The sequence below is a fragment of the Cajanus cajan genome, chromosome 5 (genome assembly GCF_000230855.2).
Source record: "Cajanus cajan strain Asha chromosome 5, NIPB_CcT2T_4, whole genome shotgun sequence".
NCBI lineage: Eukaryota > Viridiplantae > Streptophyta > Magnoliopsida > Fabales > Fabaceae > Cajanus > Cajanus cajan.
Window position 1 is genome coordinate 67472983 of NC_138521.1, and position 18410 is coordinate 67491392.

The window sequence follows — 18410 nt, forward strand, 5'->3', positions numbered from 1 at the left end:
ACCATTTTTTTTTATAATTAATTAAGATGATCGGTGGTAAATCGAATTTAAGATGGAAACTTTAATCCAGTCTAAGCGTGTGTTTGCTTATACGTTGAAAACGTGGAAAACCACGTTCAACGTAGAAGCTATTACTAATAGCTTCTACGTTGAACGTGGTTTTCCACGTTTTCAACGTATAAGCAAACACACGCTAATAAAGTGATATGTTGATTGATATAAGTTTGTTATTTACGTAGTTAGTTGCGTGATTGTATATAAAAACATCATTATAATTGTATATACACAGATTTTATTACATTTTCAGTATGTTTTATTGAACGAAATTCCGAGAAGCATTCAACTTGGTGAGCAGTTGAATCTTTGAAGCTTCAGTTGATCTTTTCCTTGCTAGTAAAACTGGAAATAGATTTCAGGATAGTTTTCATTTTTTACTTGCTGGTAATACTATTTTATGATAAGTGGACCATTGAATAAAAATTTATAAAACACCTAACAAAGCAGTGACAAATTACACATCATTGTGCAGGCCTTTTATGGCTATATTAAAATTCAATTTCTAATAAAATTTTCTCAAAATAATTACTACTCCTTATCAATGTGTCCCAGTTTGATTTTCTTAATCAAAGGTATGGCTTGTGTAAATATGTGTCTATCATCCTGAAAGTAGCACAATCTATTGATATCATACATTTTAATTGTGAAATGTCAAAAGTGATTATTACATACCGACAAGTACTGGCACTACCTTCCCTTTATATTCCTTCTACAGAGAACATGCAAGACTACTAATCACAATTTATATGTTGTCTTGATTTACTCTTTGCCTTATTCATGTTTTTGAGCCAAGTACAAGGAAGCCTGAGCTACCAAAATTACTATTAATTTGTTGACTGCATAAAAAAAACCAAAAATATTTACTTACATTGATGTCTTATAATGGGTGTTGGATGATGTTGTACGAACCAGTTTTGAGTTTTGGACAATTAAACTAAGTTCAGTTTGCTTTAAAATATGTGTATATAGAATGCTCCAAATCCAATTGAAGTCGAAGGAAGCATAAATGACACTGTAGTCTCGACTTTGGTGCGAATCCAAAATTTTAGAAGATCATGTGTGAAGACTGTGCTAATCTAACTAGGTTCAGGTTCACTAAGGAACACAACTTTACAAAACTAAATGCTTTCCTACTCCTAATGATGGTCGAGGTATGTAATCTTTTTCATCTTTTGTGACATCTTGGCATTTCATTATAAGACCATGACTATGTTATATTCACAATAGAAACAATTCAATGGTCACACTTAATTTCACCATACTTGGATGTTATTATGTTATTATAATATACCATATTTACATGACATTATGCCACCATTAAGTAAAACGTGGCTTTAATTTGAGTAAATTAGTATTATAAGAGATATTAAATTCAAATATACGTGAATATTTTACCATGACATCAAAGAACATTTTTTTTCTAAACTCTACTTGAAATGTTGAAACTAAACTCGTTACCGAGAGCCAAGTACAAGTTCAAACATTTAAAGGCCAACTACATCGTATTATGACTATCCATACTCATGCTAGTTCAAGTTCTAATCAGAAGGCCTTCTATTCAAAATGGTGGATGTGAACTCATCGAGTATAAAATAAATATGTAAGTCAAAAAGAAGCATTAAAGAGAAAAAGTAATACATAGTGATAGGAAAATGTTGGCCATTTTCATTATGAGCGTTACTTTATAACAACATTATGTCTTAGGTGATACTACATATAATATATTAACATATATACAAACCTTTAATGATAAATAAATAAATAAATAAATAAATAAATATATATATATATATATATATATATATATCATAATTTGAGACTTTTATCGGCATGAAATATATTTATATTATTAAATTATATGTCATCCTTATATTCATATTACATCATCATCATGTCATGTTTATCTTTGTACAATATCATTCTATATGAAATTAAGTGAAATTTTATGAAAATTAGATTCATGATAATTTTGATAAAAGTGAAAAATAGCTAGGTGAGCAACACTAACTAAATAGTTCATTTCTTATCACTTTATTAATTGATATTTGTGCAAGATTACATTGTTTGGCCTTAATATCTAAAAGAAATTAATGAATAGTACATATTCAAAAGATTAGTATTTGATGTCAAGCATTGTGATAAGGAAGGTGATAGACATTACCCATGACCCATTAGAAAATGGAAGGATATAAATAGTTGCCTATGATTAAAATTGGAGAATGTCATCGCTATTTAATTGCTTGGGTCCTTTCTACCAAAGATCACTAAAGATGTAAATAATTTAAAATGTCAAGTTTGAACCTAAGACCAACCTCAAGCTTAAAATGATCTAAAAGATCAAGTTTGAGCCTAAAATACTTTAAAAGATCAAGTTTAAGCATAAGACTAAGTTTGAGTCTAAAATAACTTAAAAAGGTTATATTGGAGCATAAGGCCAAACTCAAATCTAAAATAATTTAAAATGAAAAGTTTTAAGGTTGAATACAAGTCTAAAATAATCATAAGGCCAAATCTAAGCTTTAACTTATTACTTTTACAAAAGAGGTCAAGTATGAATTAAAATAATTGCTTTTAAAAGGTATCAACTTTCCATTGGTATAAAACATTATTTCTTTCAACTTGACAAGTGGAGGGTTAATTTAATATCGTGTAACATGAAATGAAAGTAGTTGATAAAATGACTAATTATGATTTGTCCCTAAAAGATAATATTTACATATTTGACAATATTTGTAAAAATTAATATTATTCGTATTTTGTACCCTCGTGATATTTTAATTGATTGTGTCTTTAGCATACCAAACTTTTTTGTTTTAATCTTTTCAACAAACATGAAGTAATTTTGAGATTCAAATTTAATATAGACTAATGAAATAAACATGACTACAGATTTGATTTACTTGTTAGTCCTGATTTATGGCTCTTTGGGTATGTAGCTTCAGCGTTTAAGGAAGTAATTGGAGGTGCAAAGTGTAAGGTATGTAGGAGGTGTTTTGTTTCTCTTGGCCTTTAATGGGTTGTTGTGGGTTCAATAAGTGAATTACTGTTAATTTGGTCACAGTAACCGTCAAAGGTGGTGAAAATGTTGAAAGACAACAACACATCAATCTTTTTTCGAATCAAATTCATAATTTCAGCACCAAAGAACAATTAATTACCATAAAAATGCCTAGGTAGAAATCCTAATTTTATAGATTTATTTGCAATAACGAAGCTCGGCATTTTAAGCTATTATAAAGTAGATAACAACAGTTATGTTTCATTATTTTGGGAATAAATTCAAGAATATGAAATTAGACAGTAGCCACACTAGATTAACTTGATTTCATGAAGTTATTTTAAGTCAATAATTGCAATATCTACTTGACCTGAGATTTTTTTTCTGACGTAATCCGGAGAAACAAAAAGCATTAATAATAAGAAATAAGAAAACACATTACATAGACTTGTGTCTATTTTTCTTTCCTCGAGCAAGCAGATGATAACTTCTGCAATTCACGTTTCAATCAAGAAAAAAAAAACTTCATACTGTTTTATTTCTTCTCTTTTCATTGTTTATGACATAATTTTAACAAATCCGTAAATAAAAAGAAAACTATTTGAAAACAGAATGATTTGATATTTATCACAAATCAGGCAAATCGTCAATTATGGCATCTATATCCGGGGTTACAGTAACATGCTTGCTGATCTCCCCAATTGTGCAACAATGTTTTTGTGCACTATTGATAGCAACCACATCTTGGGCAAATACACAATTCATACCTGCGGAAACCTGCAACATTTTTTCCAAACAGAAACGTGCAAGTTTAGCTTATAGAGAAACAACATCACAACAATCAACCTTGTATTAACACATTTGACAAAAGGGTGAGTTGGTGAAATTTCTAAAAAGTGATGATCCAGTAATGTTTTTGATTTTGTGCGTCTCTCATACTATCATATCACTCTTGCGACTTGCAGTATGACTTTTGACAATGTTTAAACTTTATTTTCTTGTTAAAACATTGGTATTGAGTATTTAAAAAGTGATAAAATAACGCTCGGATCTACATCATGTAATTTATCTTGTGAATGCAGAACTTACATCATAAAGGGTATCGCTAAGCTTCAGCTTGACTGCACCACTTCTGTATACAAGCATTTTACCCATGAAGCCGGTAGGTAACTCGCTCAACTTACAGGGCTTCTCCACATCTTTTGAAGATCCAGGAGGTTTAGATTTCACATTAACATCTTGGCCTCCAGCAGTAGCTGATTGTTTAATCATAGGCAACATCGGAGGCAAATTAACCAAGAACATACTTTCCTTTAGGTTTTCCTCCTGCCATCAATTTGTTCAAAACGCTGTTATAATAATTAAAAAAATTTGAACTTAAAAAAATTTAATTCTTAAATTTCTGTTTACATACCAAAAGACCAAGATCCATCGCTTGGTTTGATGCATTTTCATCATAAGTTCTGGACTCTTCAGCCTCCCCAAATTCCTCCTCATCAAGAAGTGCTATCAGAACAAACATGTAAAGTTAAGTCACTAGCCAACTAGATAGTTGCAGAATGTGAAGAGTATATTACTTTCAACCTAACAATGAACTAAATTCTTAACTCGAGTGGAAGAAAAACAAAAGTGAATAGCTTATACTCCATCAATGTTACTATAAGTCTAACCTTACAATTTTGTTATAAGCAGAACAAGTTTTGTTACTAAATAAACTGGTTGGCATCACACAATTAGCTTGATATTAAAATTCCATCCATTGTACTTTGTTATTTTTCTTTTTCTTTTCTCCAAGATAGTTCTTGGAATTTACCTGGGTTTCCGGAATAAGGCCTCCTCAAGGGAAGAGTTACTGGATAATTAGTGTAATAGTCCTGTAACAAAATACAACCAATACTTTAGAATAAAATAAGCATGAACAATTACATCCGCAGTTAAAGATAAAAAACAGTATATCAATTACACAACATATTCATTTCATTGAGTATACTCACCCATGGTTCTTTGTATTCTTTCTGTCTCGCCTCTGCAATTAAAGCATCACCAAAATATTGTTAATAGGAGGACAGATCGTGTGGCAAAGAGCACAACATCTTACAACAGTCTATTAAGTGAAAATGCATTGATGGCGCCATACCACTGAATGTTGAATTCTGGTTGATGTTGGCACCCCTGGGAATACCATATGATTTCATAGAAGTTGCCTCACCACCATAACCAAAAGCAATTTGTGAAGCTGACACTGCAAAGTGCGAACCATAAATATAAAATATGCAATTTTAGAAAATACAAAGAATTATGCTACTGCTGATTTAGTAAAAAGGACTTCATGTCATGCTACATAAGATCTTAACATAAATAGACTAGATACTAAGTATACAAATTATGCTATAGTTTGGCAGATATGAATCATATTCCCAATAAATATTCCTAGTGGTATCAACGTAGTTATTTGAATTGACTTGCTTTGCCACCAGCAATAATAATGAAAGCTGGTTGATTAACAATGGATGTAGGTATCATATGACCTACGGTGATGGACATATTTAAGGAGTTGAACAAAACGAAACAATTTTAAATATGGGAGTGACCAATGGAGAGTGTATGGCAAAAGGAGAGCAAATGAACCAAAAAACAATTGACACCAATAAATTATAGGGTAAAAACAGAGTGTGGAAAAACTGGCACGCAAAACTTTATTGACACCATGATCTATATAAAATAGATAACTAGAGAAGCTAATAAATCTCCTAAAAATCATAAATTTGATAAGCTGAATTAGTCAGCTCCTACTTTATTGTTTTTATAATATAAACAAACTTTAAAAAACTAGGGTCAATTCATAATTGAAAAACACGATGACAGATTCTGATGCATATTCTTCACAATTTCCTCATTGTGCTTCACTGTTTAACAGTCACACAAACATTTAGTTGTTTTGAAGATTTATTAGAGAAGTAAGATCTGTTTTCACTATTAAGTTACCAAGAACAAAAATATCAAATACGACATAAGATGATGAAAACAGAAAACCAATGCTAAAGATATAAAAGCGACACAAAATTGAATCAAATAATTGCAGTAACATATCAAACCTTTTTTCTCAACCTTGTTCTTTGCCTTCATTGCACTCTCCTGCACAAAACAAATAAATAAAAAAGAACATTACAAGAAGGAAATATAGTGATAAAAAAAATGAAATTAAAATGACATATACATTGAAACGACGCAACAGATCCTTAGCCTGGTTTGCTGCAGCAGCATCAGCATCCTCAACCGCTTCACTGTAATAACAGAAAAGCAAAACTAACAAGTAGAAGCAATAAATTAATCTACAATACAGGAAGCATTGTAAAACCAAATGATCCATACGTTTTAACTTGTGGCTTTGGCACTCGTCGAGGTGGAGCTCTTGGCGCAAACTTTACCTGCAATGGTTCAGATTGAATAATTTGAGTATGCGATGTGGTATTGTTAAACAGATTGAAAGCGACGCAACGCAAACCTTTCTTCGGACGCCTAGAGCGTCCTTTGAAGACTCTGAATCCATATAATATGAGAATGAGTGAAATGCTGATCCCAACCAAAGAGAGAAGGATGAATGAGATGAGAGTATAATATAGTCTGTTGTGTATTGTGTTGTGTTCGTTTCAAAGCGACTGGGCAGTTAGGGATCGCCTCCACTTCTTCAAATACTTAAACCTACCTATTTTCTTTTTCAAATTTTGTTTCCCTCATCAATCCAAAAAAAAAAAAAAAAACATAATTTAAATTTGTATTGATCACACATTTTTAATTTTAATTTAAATTTTTAAATACGTTATCAATAATTAAAAATAATCTTATATTTCAATATAAATTATATTTTACATAATTTATATGTTTAAAAATATTAATTTATATAAATTTTAAATTAATATAATCTATATATTGAAATATATATTATTTATTTACATGTATAATTTATTAAAAAATTTGTTTTATTATAATAAGTATTTACTTTAAAATTAATTAGCATAAAAAAGACATTTCATTTTTTTTGTATATTTTTTTTAAAATAAAATCTCATAAAATGATTGAAATTCAATATGTGTGATATCACTGAAATGTGAGTGATTTTGAGTAATTATTTAAAAAGTATGAAAATTTTGAGAAAAAAAAATACAGAAAAATTAAAGAAAAAAGAGAATAAAAAATATATTAAAATAATGTATAAGAGAGAATGAGTTTTGAAAACTAAGAGAGAAAATAGTTATCAAAATATATATACCAAAAAAAAAATTCTTTATTAATAGTATAAATATAAATATAGAAAATGTATCCAATATTTTATTTGTAGAATGATATTTAGTTTTAAATATTTTATAATCTTATTATTTTGACATTTTTTTATATTTATAAAATTATTTTAACTATTCTGATCTTGAAAAAAAAATTATGTGTTTTTTTTGTGAGGGGAATTATGTGTTTTTTTAGTTCATGCTATTAAAGAAATTTCATTAAATAAAGATATCTTTAAATAAAATATCTAATTATATAGAGTAAAATGACTAAATAATTATATGAAGACTTTAAAAATAAAATATCAGACTAAAATAATGAAACCGCCCTGAACCCCTAAGATGGTGTCGCCCTTCCATTCATAAGGATTTCGTCAACGCACGCATTTGGATACGCCTGAAGCCAACTTATCTGACACCCCAGATGAATAAAGATCAAAGTACACTATTAGTCGTGTTATGTTTTTCCTTTTTTTAGCAATACCGACTAATGTTCACTCCTTTGTATTCAGAAACTAATTTTTGCACCACTGACTTTAGAAATAAGTTTATCTATTAAAAGATCAAATTTATTCAAAAATTAGAGAGTAAATAAGTTGGGTTGAGTTAAATGTAGATAAATCTATTATTTAATCTTATTAAAATTTAATAAGTTGAGTTAGATTGAATTTATATTTTTATAAAAAAATTTAACCTAACATGATTACAAATGAGTTTGATTGAATATGATTAATTGAATTAATATAATTATATATTTTTTTAAAAAGTTTAAATATTTTATAATAAATATAAATTATTTGATATTTTATTATAAATATAATGTTATTAACTTATAAAAACAAATAATTACACAAACTTAATTTTAATTTTTTTATATTAATTTACTATATTATTGTCAACTTAAACAATAAACATTAATATTAATTAAATCTTAAAATAAATACGTTCGCATTATTACATTACTGTTAATCTAAAAATACAAAATTTGTTACTCAAAACAAAAATATTATTTTGAATAAGTAATCATTCAAACATTAACTTATTATTATATATGACTGGATCAGATTGAATTATAGGTAAAAAAATATATTACTTGACTCATATAATGTCAGATTTTAATTAGATTGATTTAAGTGTAACTTTAATCTTTAAAAAAATTAATCCAAACTCACTAAATTAATTTAGGTTAGTTCAAATTCGTACGTTATTCGTACTTGATTACACCTTTATTTAAATGATCATTATAAGAGCAAAAGTATTTCTAGATATCTCTCTTTAACAAGAGTATTTTAGGTACTTCTTTTTAATGTCTCATATTTATTTATAAATTATTTTATATATTTTAAAAAAAATTATCATTAATTAAAAATTAATTTATATATATTAAATACAAATTACTATCTTGCACCAGAATGATTTTAAAAAAAAAAGTTCTTTGAATGAGAAGGTTGTTTTGGATTTTTTAACTTATCTAATTTGGTCTTATTTATATAATTATTTATAAATCAAATATTAATATTTAAAAAATTAATAAATATAAATAATTTTATATTAGAACATAAATTATTATCATAAATTTAAAATATAATTTATATTTAAAAATATCTATTTATATATATATATAATTTATTATAATTTATTTATACAAATTTTAAATATAATTTATATATTCAAATATAATATTTATTTTTTTAATTTTTTTTTCTGTTCCTATTTTCTTTTTCTTTTACTCCATATATATATATATATATATATATAACTTGTATATACAAACTAAAATACTAACCTCAAAATATATACTAATTCGTAAGTTCAACCAATTTCATCTTTTATCTAAGAAAAATGGGATAGAACCCAATATTGTAAGAAATACTTCTTACACTTGTAGGACAGCATTCAACAGGGGTGTGCGATGCATTACCCAACTCAATGAAAAATACTTCAGTTTGGCTTAAGTCAAATTATTATTATTTTCTTTTAAACTCACATCAAACCAATATATGAAGGACAAAATCAGATCAATAAAACATAAATAATTAAAAAATAAAATAACATGTCGGGTCATCAAATTCTACAAATTTAAAAATAAACAACGCATTCCTTATACCAAAAGTTAGGGTTAGTTCAATCCAAACATCATGAAAACCTGAACTAGTGTTTTGGTTCCCAAGTGACCTAAATCTGCTAACACTATCACCATTTATCACTAAATTACAATATTTACCAATCATATCTACAGTTCATCTAACAGACAAAAAAATACTATACAAGTGCATTTTACTTTCTTGTATTTAATAACTAGAAATGCAAAATACACATGTTGCCTTAGATGTTTAGAATACAGCATCGACACATTCCCATTCCACATATTATATGAACTTAAAATTCTTCTTAAAGGTTGATAATTGGTTATAGAAAACTAAATATAATTGAGGTAGACACGTCAATTTATTGAAAACTTGGATAATTGGTTGTTCACGGCAATACCTCAATACAAAGGAGTAATATCTTTCAATTTTCAAGTAACAAAAGGTAATGGAAAGCCTACAATGATCCTAGCTCCTAACTCCGGAGTTGGGAAGACTGAATCAATTGGGTCAATGCAGCAGCAGCATACTGAACAGCTGTATGTTGAGAAGTATAATTGTCACCAAGTCCATATTCTGCATAATTTGTTTCAGCATGCGTGAATTCACCTGCTAATGATTTTTTAGATACAACTTCTTTCCATATATCAATGAACTCCTTCATAATTTGTTTGGAATTTTCAACTGAAGAAATTGGGAGATAATCGATCTGAAAAAAAATGAACATTGAATAATTAAATTCAGAAGGGGAAAAAAAACTTAACCAAAACTAAGAAAGATTATTCCAATCTCCCCTGAAACAAAGAAAACCTATGTTTCAAAGGGAAAAAGATAGTAAAGATGATCAAATTTGTAAGGTCCTCTAGTCTCTAAGCAAAGAAATCATTACATACGAGAGTTAAAATTATTTCCAATAAAAATTTAGTAACTATAAATTTAAATAATCTTTTTAACTTTTTAATTCATATATAGTAATTAAATCTTGAGTTCAAAGTGCACGTTACATTTATCAAAATATTTTTAATTAAAAGATTCAAAGTAAAAATAATCCGATCACATTGAGAAACTCTTACTTAACTTGGGTCCTTCTTTTTTCTTTGATAACAAAATGTTACTAACTTACTACTGTAGCAATCCGAGTAGAACACATGCACACACGTGACACACCATACAACGAGCAAATTAGTCAAGATATGTTTAGAATAAGATACTCCACTAACAACACCTCTAAAAGAAAATGTAAGATTTGTCACTACATATGAATCCCAGAAATGAATTTCATTCTGATCAGAGAGATATTTTGCGATACGAGGATGATTCCTTTCACCATAACATATCCAAACAAGAACAAGAAACCAACATGCATGATCAAAGAACAAGAAACAAACATGCATGATCAAGAATCGAGTGTTCGTCACCTCAACCATAATTCCCTTAAGAGTTTCTGTTTGATGGGGAACAACTTTAATGACTCTTATCTGAAAATCACCCAATTTATAGAGCTCTCCTTCGAAATTAAGGATAGCTTTGGGCTTGTAGGACTGGAGTTTCTCCATGATAACCAAGATAGAAGAATCGGCCTCAAGAACAATCCTCTGGCCGCGAATGATTAAGAAGTATTTGTTGGGAAGCTCCGGCATCGAAATCCCCATAAAATCGCGCGGAAAATCCATTACCGCGGACTGGTCTGGGAAAATGAGAAGGTTTTAGAGAAAAGAAAGACAAAATGCACAAAGCAGAGAAAATATGTAACCTTGTAGATTAGGCTTGTAGAATGTGAGAGAGGTTTTGCAACTTCCTTCTTTGACGCCGTTTAGGGTTTCCACGCACTGCGAGATTTCTTCCAGGACTTGGCTGTTCATCTCGCTTCCTTGATTTGGTTGCCAATGCAGAATACTAACAAACAAAAATCATTTAGAAATAAAGAATTATAAGAAAGAATTGTGAGATTGTTATCGCTCATACCATTTGATAGTCATTGTTGTCCACTGCGATGGTGAATGACTGTGTTGCGTGGCTTAGGGTGGCACTGGCAGTGTGTGTTTGATAGCGGAATCAGTGTGAAATGGAGATGAAGGGAGGGAACCTGTAACTTTAAAACTAAAATCTGTAATTCCTACGGTAAAATGGAATTAATCTATTAATATATTAATATAACAAAAATATATATTTTTTTAGTAACTACTTTTCTCTTCACATTTTATTAATTATTATACACATTTATTTTAAAAAATTAGAAAAAATTATAACACCACCAATATACTTTTATTAATTTATTTTTATTTTATTTTATCTTTAATAGAGATATGAAGTGTCTTGATTTCATTATACCTATAAAAGGAATATATTTTGGTAACTATCTTTTTAATTTTTACTTTTTAGTGGACCATTATACTTCTTAGATGTAAAAAAAAATATATTCTTTTTGAATAACTATTCACAATTTCTAATATTTATTTATGTCTAATTATCAGAACCACGAAATATCTCAACCGTCTAGTAAAAAAGTACAAAGAATTATGTGAATTCCAGGTAGAATTTCTCACCTCTCAAATTGTGTGAATTCAAGCAGAAATAGTATACTTAAAATTTTTATGACATAAATAACTTTAATAAATTTATGTATAAGTAAAAGATAATAATTTTATTCAGAATATGAAAATTAATTAAATGTATTCAATTTTTACTATTTCATATAAAACTAATATTTTTACATCTGAAATGCAAATACATGTTTATTATATTTGATTTATATATAAATGAATAATATGTTTGAAATATAAATTATGTTTCAAATTTATAATAAATAATTTATATTATAGTAAAAAAATTATTTTTATTTATTGATAATTTATTTTGAAATATTAATATTTAATTTTAAATAATAATCATAAATAAAAATTAAATTGAATAAAAAATTAAATTAAAAATTTTTTATAAATTTTTTATTAAAATAGTCTTGTTTAAGAAGTTCATGTTTAATATGCATAGACTTAATTTATATTACATTTCCTAATACTTTCTAGTTACATTTATTATAAATAGTAGTCTCATTTATTATTTTAATGATATTTTCTAATCTCAGTATTTGCATTTTATAAGAATTGAATTTAGGAATTTGTCAACTATTAATTGTTTGCTTTATCCATTTAATCATGAATATTCAGTGTGATTTCTCATGCATAATAAATAATTAAATTTTAATTGAAGTAAAATATTTCAAATAAATTAATACAATTTAGAAAAATTCGATGAATTGACGTCAATTCAAATAGATTTTTTTGAATTGAGGCATACATGGCTTAAAAATCAAGAATTCTCTATTTTTAAAATTTATAAATTCACATCAATTTAGTGAAATTTTTTATTCATAATTTTTCTATCAAAATCAGTTTTTAAAAAGTTCTTAAACCCATTAATCTAGATTATTTTATTTTCACGCAATTCACATGATCAAAAAGCAATCAATATTTCACGAAGAATAAATCATTGGTTAACCTCTTAACTATCAAAAGTTATGAAGGAATACATATGATATGACAATTGTGTTTGTTTTTGTTGTACACACTCTTTCTTATACACGTGCAAACTAATCCACGTATATAAGAGCTCTGAATTCGAAGCTATTTAAAGTTATGAATAATCTTATTGAGACTCACTTGTTGACCCAAGCAAGAGCTGATTCCGTTTTGACCACAACTAATTGCGTGAACCTCTTTCTACCATGATTTGTAAACAATGAAATATGGCACACACTTCAATACAATTCCTCTCTCTAAAAAAATATTTATCCAAAAATATTTGAGGATAAAAATTACTATGAATTTTAAATATAATTAAATAAATATCTATTTAATAATAGAATAGAGACAAATAATAAGAGATTTGTATCTTTAGATATCTCTATTTTACAATTTATATAAATCAAATTAATTTAAAATTTATATAAATAAATATTTTAAATATGTAAATCATATTTAATATTTATGATAAATAATATATCATGATGCAAAATTATTTTTAATTATTTATTATTTATTTTAAAATATTAAAATTTTAACCTATCAATAAATATGATAAATAAAAAGTAAATTAGATTAAAAAAAGTTAAAAAAATTCTTAAAAATTCTCTCATTGAATAAAACAACCTAAAAACAATCTTTTTAAAGAAAAACTTTTAAAAATATTATCAAATAAAATAATCAATTGTATTTAATATATATAACGATAAATTTTATAGCGGTAAATTTTAATGTAGGATGTGTTTAGTGGAGAGAAAATAAATATGTGAGAAATAAAGAAGAGAGAAATAAGTGAATAAAAATATATATAAAAAATAGAGTAAAAATTGATTGTTTGATTTAAAAGAAATAAAAAATAATAATTTTATATATATTTAGTAGGATAAAAAAAACTAGGTAAGAAATAAAAGAAAGATGAATTAAAAATAAAAACAAAATTTTAAATCCAGATTTTTAATTAAATAAAATGATTGATTTTTATAATAATTAGTTAAGTAATAAAAAAAGTCCTTTTTCTTTGAAGAAAATCGAATAATAGTAATATTTAATTATTTTTGTTAAAAATGTCACTTACATAAATGAAGAACACATATGGAGTCAATAGATTAATGAGTTTGATTTTTCTTTATTAAAAAAAATTACTCTTCCTAAAACAATGATTTAATCGATTGCCGCTATTGAGTTATGATTTAATTGATTAAATTAAACATTTAACCGGTTAAATTTATATACTCAATTGATTTTGTTTGTCAATAAGTATTGTCAATTATTTACAATCGGTTAATATTTTTATGTGTATATTATTAAAATTTTATTGGTTAATAATTTTTTTAAAAAATTTATCGGTTAATAATTCTTTTCGTGCATGTGCATCATTAAAATTTTATCGGTTAATAATACTTTTACACTGATTTGTAAAAAGAAAAATGTAAATCTCACATCACTTTATTTCTTCATCAGCCAATTTCTTCATTACCAAACCAAACGCACTACCTTTTTTATTTTTCTTTTATTTAGTTGTTCTCTCTCTTTTTTTCAATATTTGAAAGCTACCAAATATTTGCTTATTGCAATCTAAGCGATGTGGGAACATTTAAAATCGTACCTTAAAAAAAAAACTTAAAATTACCATCAAGTCTTGCAAGGTTGATACATTAACCTAGATGTGTGTTCCATCTAATGTTTCAGGATAACTCTAAGCAAAAGATCTAAATAGAAAGTGCATATTTTAGGGAGAGGGAGACACATCAAGAATGATATTGAAATCAATTCTAACATCGTACTGTAAACCAATTTCATCTTTTATCCAAGTAAAATGTGAATAGGACCCAATATTTTAGGAAATATTGCTAACAATTGTAGGCACCATCCAATAGGGGTTAGATTTAATGAAATTCATTACCCAACTTAATAAAAACAATTCAATTTGGATTAACTCAAATTTATATATTTTTTCCTATTAAACTCAAACAAAATCAAACTAATGAATGACGGATAAACCAACCTTAAAGATTGATAATTTAGTTATAATCAACTGAATATAAGTGAGGTAGACACAACAAATTATTGAACTTAGACAATTGGTTGTTCAGTAAAACAGAAAGTAGTCTTTCATCTTTCAAACAACAACAGATAATGAAGGTCTTCTCATCGGTCCTAGTTCCGTACTTGTGCAGACTGAATTAATTGGGCCAATGCAGCAGCATACTGAACAGCTGTATGTTGAGAAGTATAATTGTCACCAAGCCCATATTCTGCATAATTTGGTTCGGCATGCATGAACTGACCAGCTAATGATTTTTTTGCTACGATTTCTTTCCATATATCAATGAACTCTTCCATGATTTGCTTAGATTTTTCAATTGAAGAAATAGGGAGGTACTCAATCTGCAAAAAATGAACATTCAATATTTAAATTTGTAAGCTCCGCTAATCTACAAGTAGAGAAGTCATTACATACGCGTTAAAATTGTTTTGAATAAAAATTTAGTATTTATATAATTAAATAAATTTTTTAACTTTTAATTCGTACATATTAATTATAATTAAATCTTTATTGAGAAACTCTTACTTTACTTGGGTCTCTTCTTTTTTGGCTAAAAATATAACTTACTATTGTAGCAATCCAAGTAGAGCATCATGCACACAAACCATATAAGGAGCGCATTAGTCATTCACCATATGTAACACCACTAACATCACCTCTAAAGGAAAATGCCAAGATGTGTGCTCCATTGAATCCCAGAAATGAATTTCATTCCAATCGGAGATATATCTTACAGTAAAAATGATGAAGAAAGAATCATCAAAACCAGAGTTATTCTCATGATAAATGAGGGGAATGAAAGCAAAGAAACAGATGAAAAATGTTGAATTTAATATCAAAGGTAAAACTTTCATAGAGAGCATACAGGCCAAAAGTTTATTATCCAACTTCTTTGATTTTGCATTAAGGTGTAAAAGACATTTTGTTTCAATTAGTGGAAGAGGAAGAACCGGAAGGAAATGAAATATAATAGTGTGATTGTGTTCCATTGTCAAGATTGGTAAAATAAGAATGAAATATAATGACAAGTAATCGAACCTTACATCCTATTATTTCATTGTTTATATTCATTATTTTTTCCAACCAATTTGGGAGGAATGAGATGGAATGTGAATTATTCCATTCATCATAACATATCTAAAGAATGATAAGGAGGTTTATTTCATTACATTATATTTCATCAATAGAAACATAGTCTTGGTTACATATATAAATACGAACTATTCACATAGTCAATATACTATAGTATGTAATCAGTATCTTAACATAAAGAACACTATAAGCTATATCAATATATAATAAAGAACATGATAAGCTATATCAATATGTAAGAGATACTCAAAAGAGGCTAAATAGACATGAGACAATGCGTCTCTTAACATAAAGAACATGATAAGCTATATCAATATTTAGGAGATACTCAAAAGAGGCTAAATAGACATGAGACAACAATCATGATAAGTAACTGTTTTTAAGATTCTGCACATTTCCCTTCCAAAGTTTGAAGTAGGAATACTCAAACTAACTCAGATAACATTTATTTAGACTTCATGTATCAGTTTCACTAGCTGCTATAGCAGCACTATAGCATTTTCCAATTTGCTGTTGTGAATCCATTGCAGGGTGGTTCCAGCAAAAACTGCTATTACAGCTTCCATGGTTGTTGCAGTTTCAACAGGGCATTGCGTGTGTCGCAGTTTTGTGAGACCAGCATGAGGGATGAGTGAATTTTCCCCCTCAGTTGTGTGACTGTGTCCCACTCCCTCACTCGTTTTAATGTTTTCTTCATTATTTAATATTCAACAACTGAAGTTTTAAGTTAATATAATGTCATTTTTTATTCAACTTATTAATATATGCATTCACAATTTCACATATAATTGATTCTGCTATTTGCCTACGACTCTGTCCACCATATGATATAGCATATTTTTGGCTTTCTTGTCATATTTTGCATGATAACATAGGTTCACCAAATCATAAGCACATCAATAACAAGAAACAAACATATATGATTAAAAATAATTCACCTCAACCATAATTCCCCTGAGACTTTCCGCTTGATTGGGAACAACTTTAATGACTCTAATCTGAAAGTCACCCAATTTATAGAGCACCCCCTCAAAATTAAGGGCAACTTTGGACTTGTAGGACTGGAGTTTCTCCATGATAAGCAAGATAGAAGAATCGGCCTCCAAAACAATCTTCTGGCCGCGAATGATGAAGAAGTATTTGTTGGGCAGCTCCAGCATCGAAATCCCCAAAAAATCACGCGGAAAATCGATTGTTACGGACTGGTCTGCAAAAATCAGAATGTGAGAAAGGGTTTCGAGAGAAAAGGGAGACACAAAGCAGAGAAAAGATGTAACCTCGTAAATTAGGTCTGTAGAATGTGAGAGAGGCTTTGCATCTTCCTTCTTTGACGCCGTTTAGGGTTTCCACGCACTGCGAGATTTCGTTCAGGACTTGGCTGTTCACGACAGTTCCTTGGTTGGGTTGCCAATGCAGAATACTAACAAACAGAAAGCCAAAAATCAATTTTCAAATTCATAGAATTATGGGTTCGATTTTGCACATACCATCTGATAGGCATCTTCGCTTCTCGTTCCAAGATGGTTGAGAGAGACTACTGACACTGATCGGTGAGTTGCGAGACCCTTTCGCTTACAAACCCTTGCACACTTATTGTACAAGAAAATTTATCTAATTTAATTAAACACGAAAATTTATCTTGCGTCATATTCTTTTTTAACAAGAGAGAATTTTTAGGTTTTTTTCTTTTTATCTAATTTAATTTTTATTTATCATAATTATTTATAAATTAAATTTAATATTTTAAAGTTAATTATCAATAAATAAAATTAATATCATATTATAATATAAATTATTTATTATAAATTTAAAATATAATTTATATAATTAAAAATATTTATTTATACAAACTTTTAATATGATTTATGTATTTAAACATAGTATTTACTTGTATATATAATTTATTATAAATTTTAGTTATATAGATAAATATTTAACATTGTAAATACTATATCTAAATAATCAACTATATATGAAAACGAGAGAAAAAAAACAGGTGTAAATGCGACAATTAAATTTTTTATTTTTTTATTTCTTATGAATAGAGAATGTAAAATATTTAAGTGCAATTGAAATGTCAAAAATATTGATAATTTGATTTTTTTTTACTAGTACTTTAGTATGCATAATACACAAATATATTTATTATATAATATAATTAATTTTTATAATAAATTATTTATTAAATAAATATTATATTTATATATATATATATATTATATTTAAAATTAGTATACATAAATATTTTTATTATGTAAATTATATTTTAGATTTATGATAAATAATTTGTATTGTAACAAAAAATTATTATAGTTATTGATAATTTAT

General features: G+C 27.3%; 3 protein-coding genes across 3 annotated transcripts; all 3 read right to left on the reverse strand.

Moving 5' to 3' along the window:
• Positions 1 to 3557: 3557 nt before the first annotated feature.
• Positions 3558 to 6736, reverse strand: LOC109809688 (RNA polymerase III RPC4). The gene is made up of 10 exons (XM_020373063.3): positions 6561 to 6736; positions 6428 to 6483; positions 6273 to 6339; positions 6151 to 6190; positions 5193 to 5297; positions 5050 to 5081; positions 4869 to 4929; positions 4470 to 4561; positions 4145 to 4381; positions 3558 to 3832 (listed from the first exon to the last, which is right to left on the reverse strand). The coding sequence occupies exons 1-10, from the start codon at positions 6603 to 6605 to the stop codon at positions 3683 to 3685; spliced, it is 885 nt and encodes a 294-aa protein (XP_020228652.1). The 5' UTR covers positions 6606 to 6736; the 3' UTR covers positions 3558 to 3682.
• A 3025-nt stretch (positions 6737 to 9761) lies between these two features.
• On the reverse strand, positions 9762 to 11549 carry LOC109809829 (mediator of RNA polymerase II transcription subunit 20a). Its single transcript, XM_020373230.3, has 4 exons — positions 11388 to 11549; positions 11176 to 11318; positions 10841 to 11109; positions 9762 to 10131 (listed from the first exon to the last, which is right to left on the reverse strand). Exons 1-4 carry the CDS (start codon positions 11399 to 11401, stop codon positions 9898 to 9900), a joined length of 660 nt encoding a protein of 219 aa, XP_020228819.1. The 5' UTR covers positions 11402 to 11549; the 3' UTR covers positions 9762 to 9897.
• Positions 11550 to 14932: 3383 nt separating this feature from the next.
• Positions 14933 to 17718, reverse strand: LOC109809863 (mediator of RNA polymerase II transcription subunit 20a). Its single transcript, XM_020373278.3, has 4 exons — positions 17570 to 17718; positions 17360 to 17502; positions 17021 to 17289; positions 14933 to 15331 (listed from the first exon to the last, which is right to left on the reverse strand). Exons 1-4 carry the CDS (start codon positions 17581 to 17583, stop codon positions 15101 to 15103), a joined length of 657 nt encoding a protein of 218 aa, XP_020228867.1. The 5' UTR covers positions 17584 to 17718; the 3' UTR covers positions 14933 to 15100.
• Between the last annotated feature and the right edge of the window lie 692 nt (positions 17719 to 18410).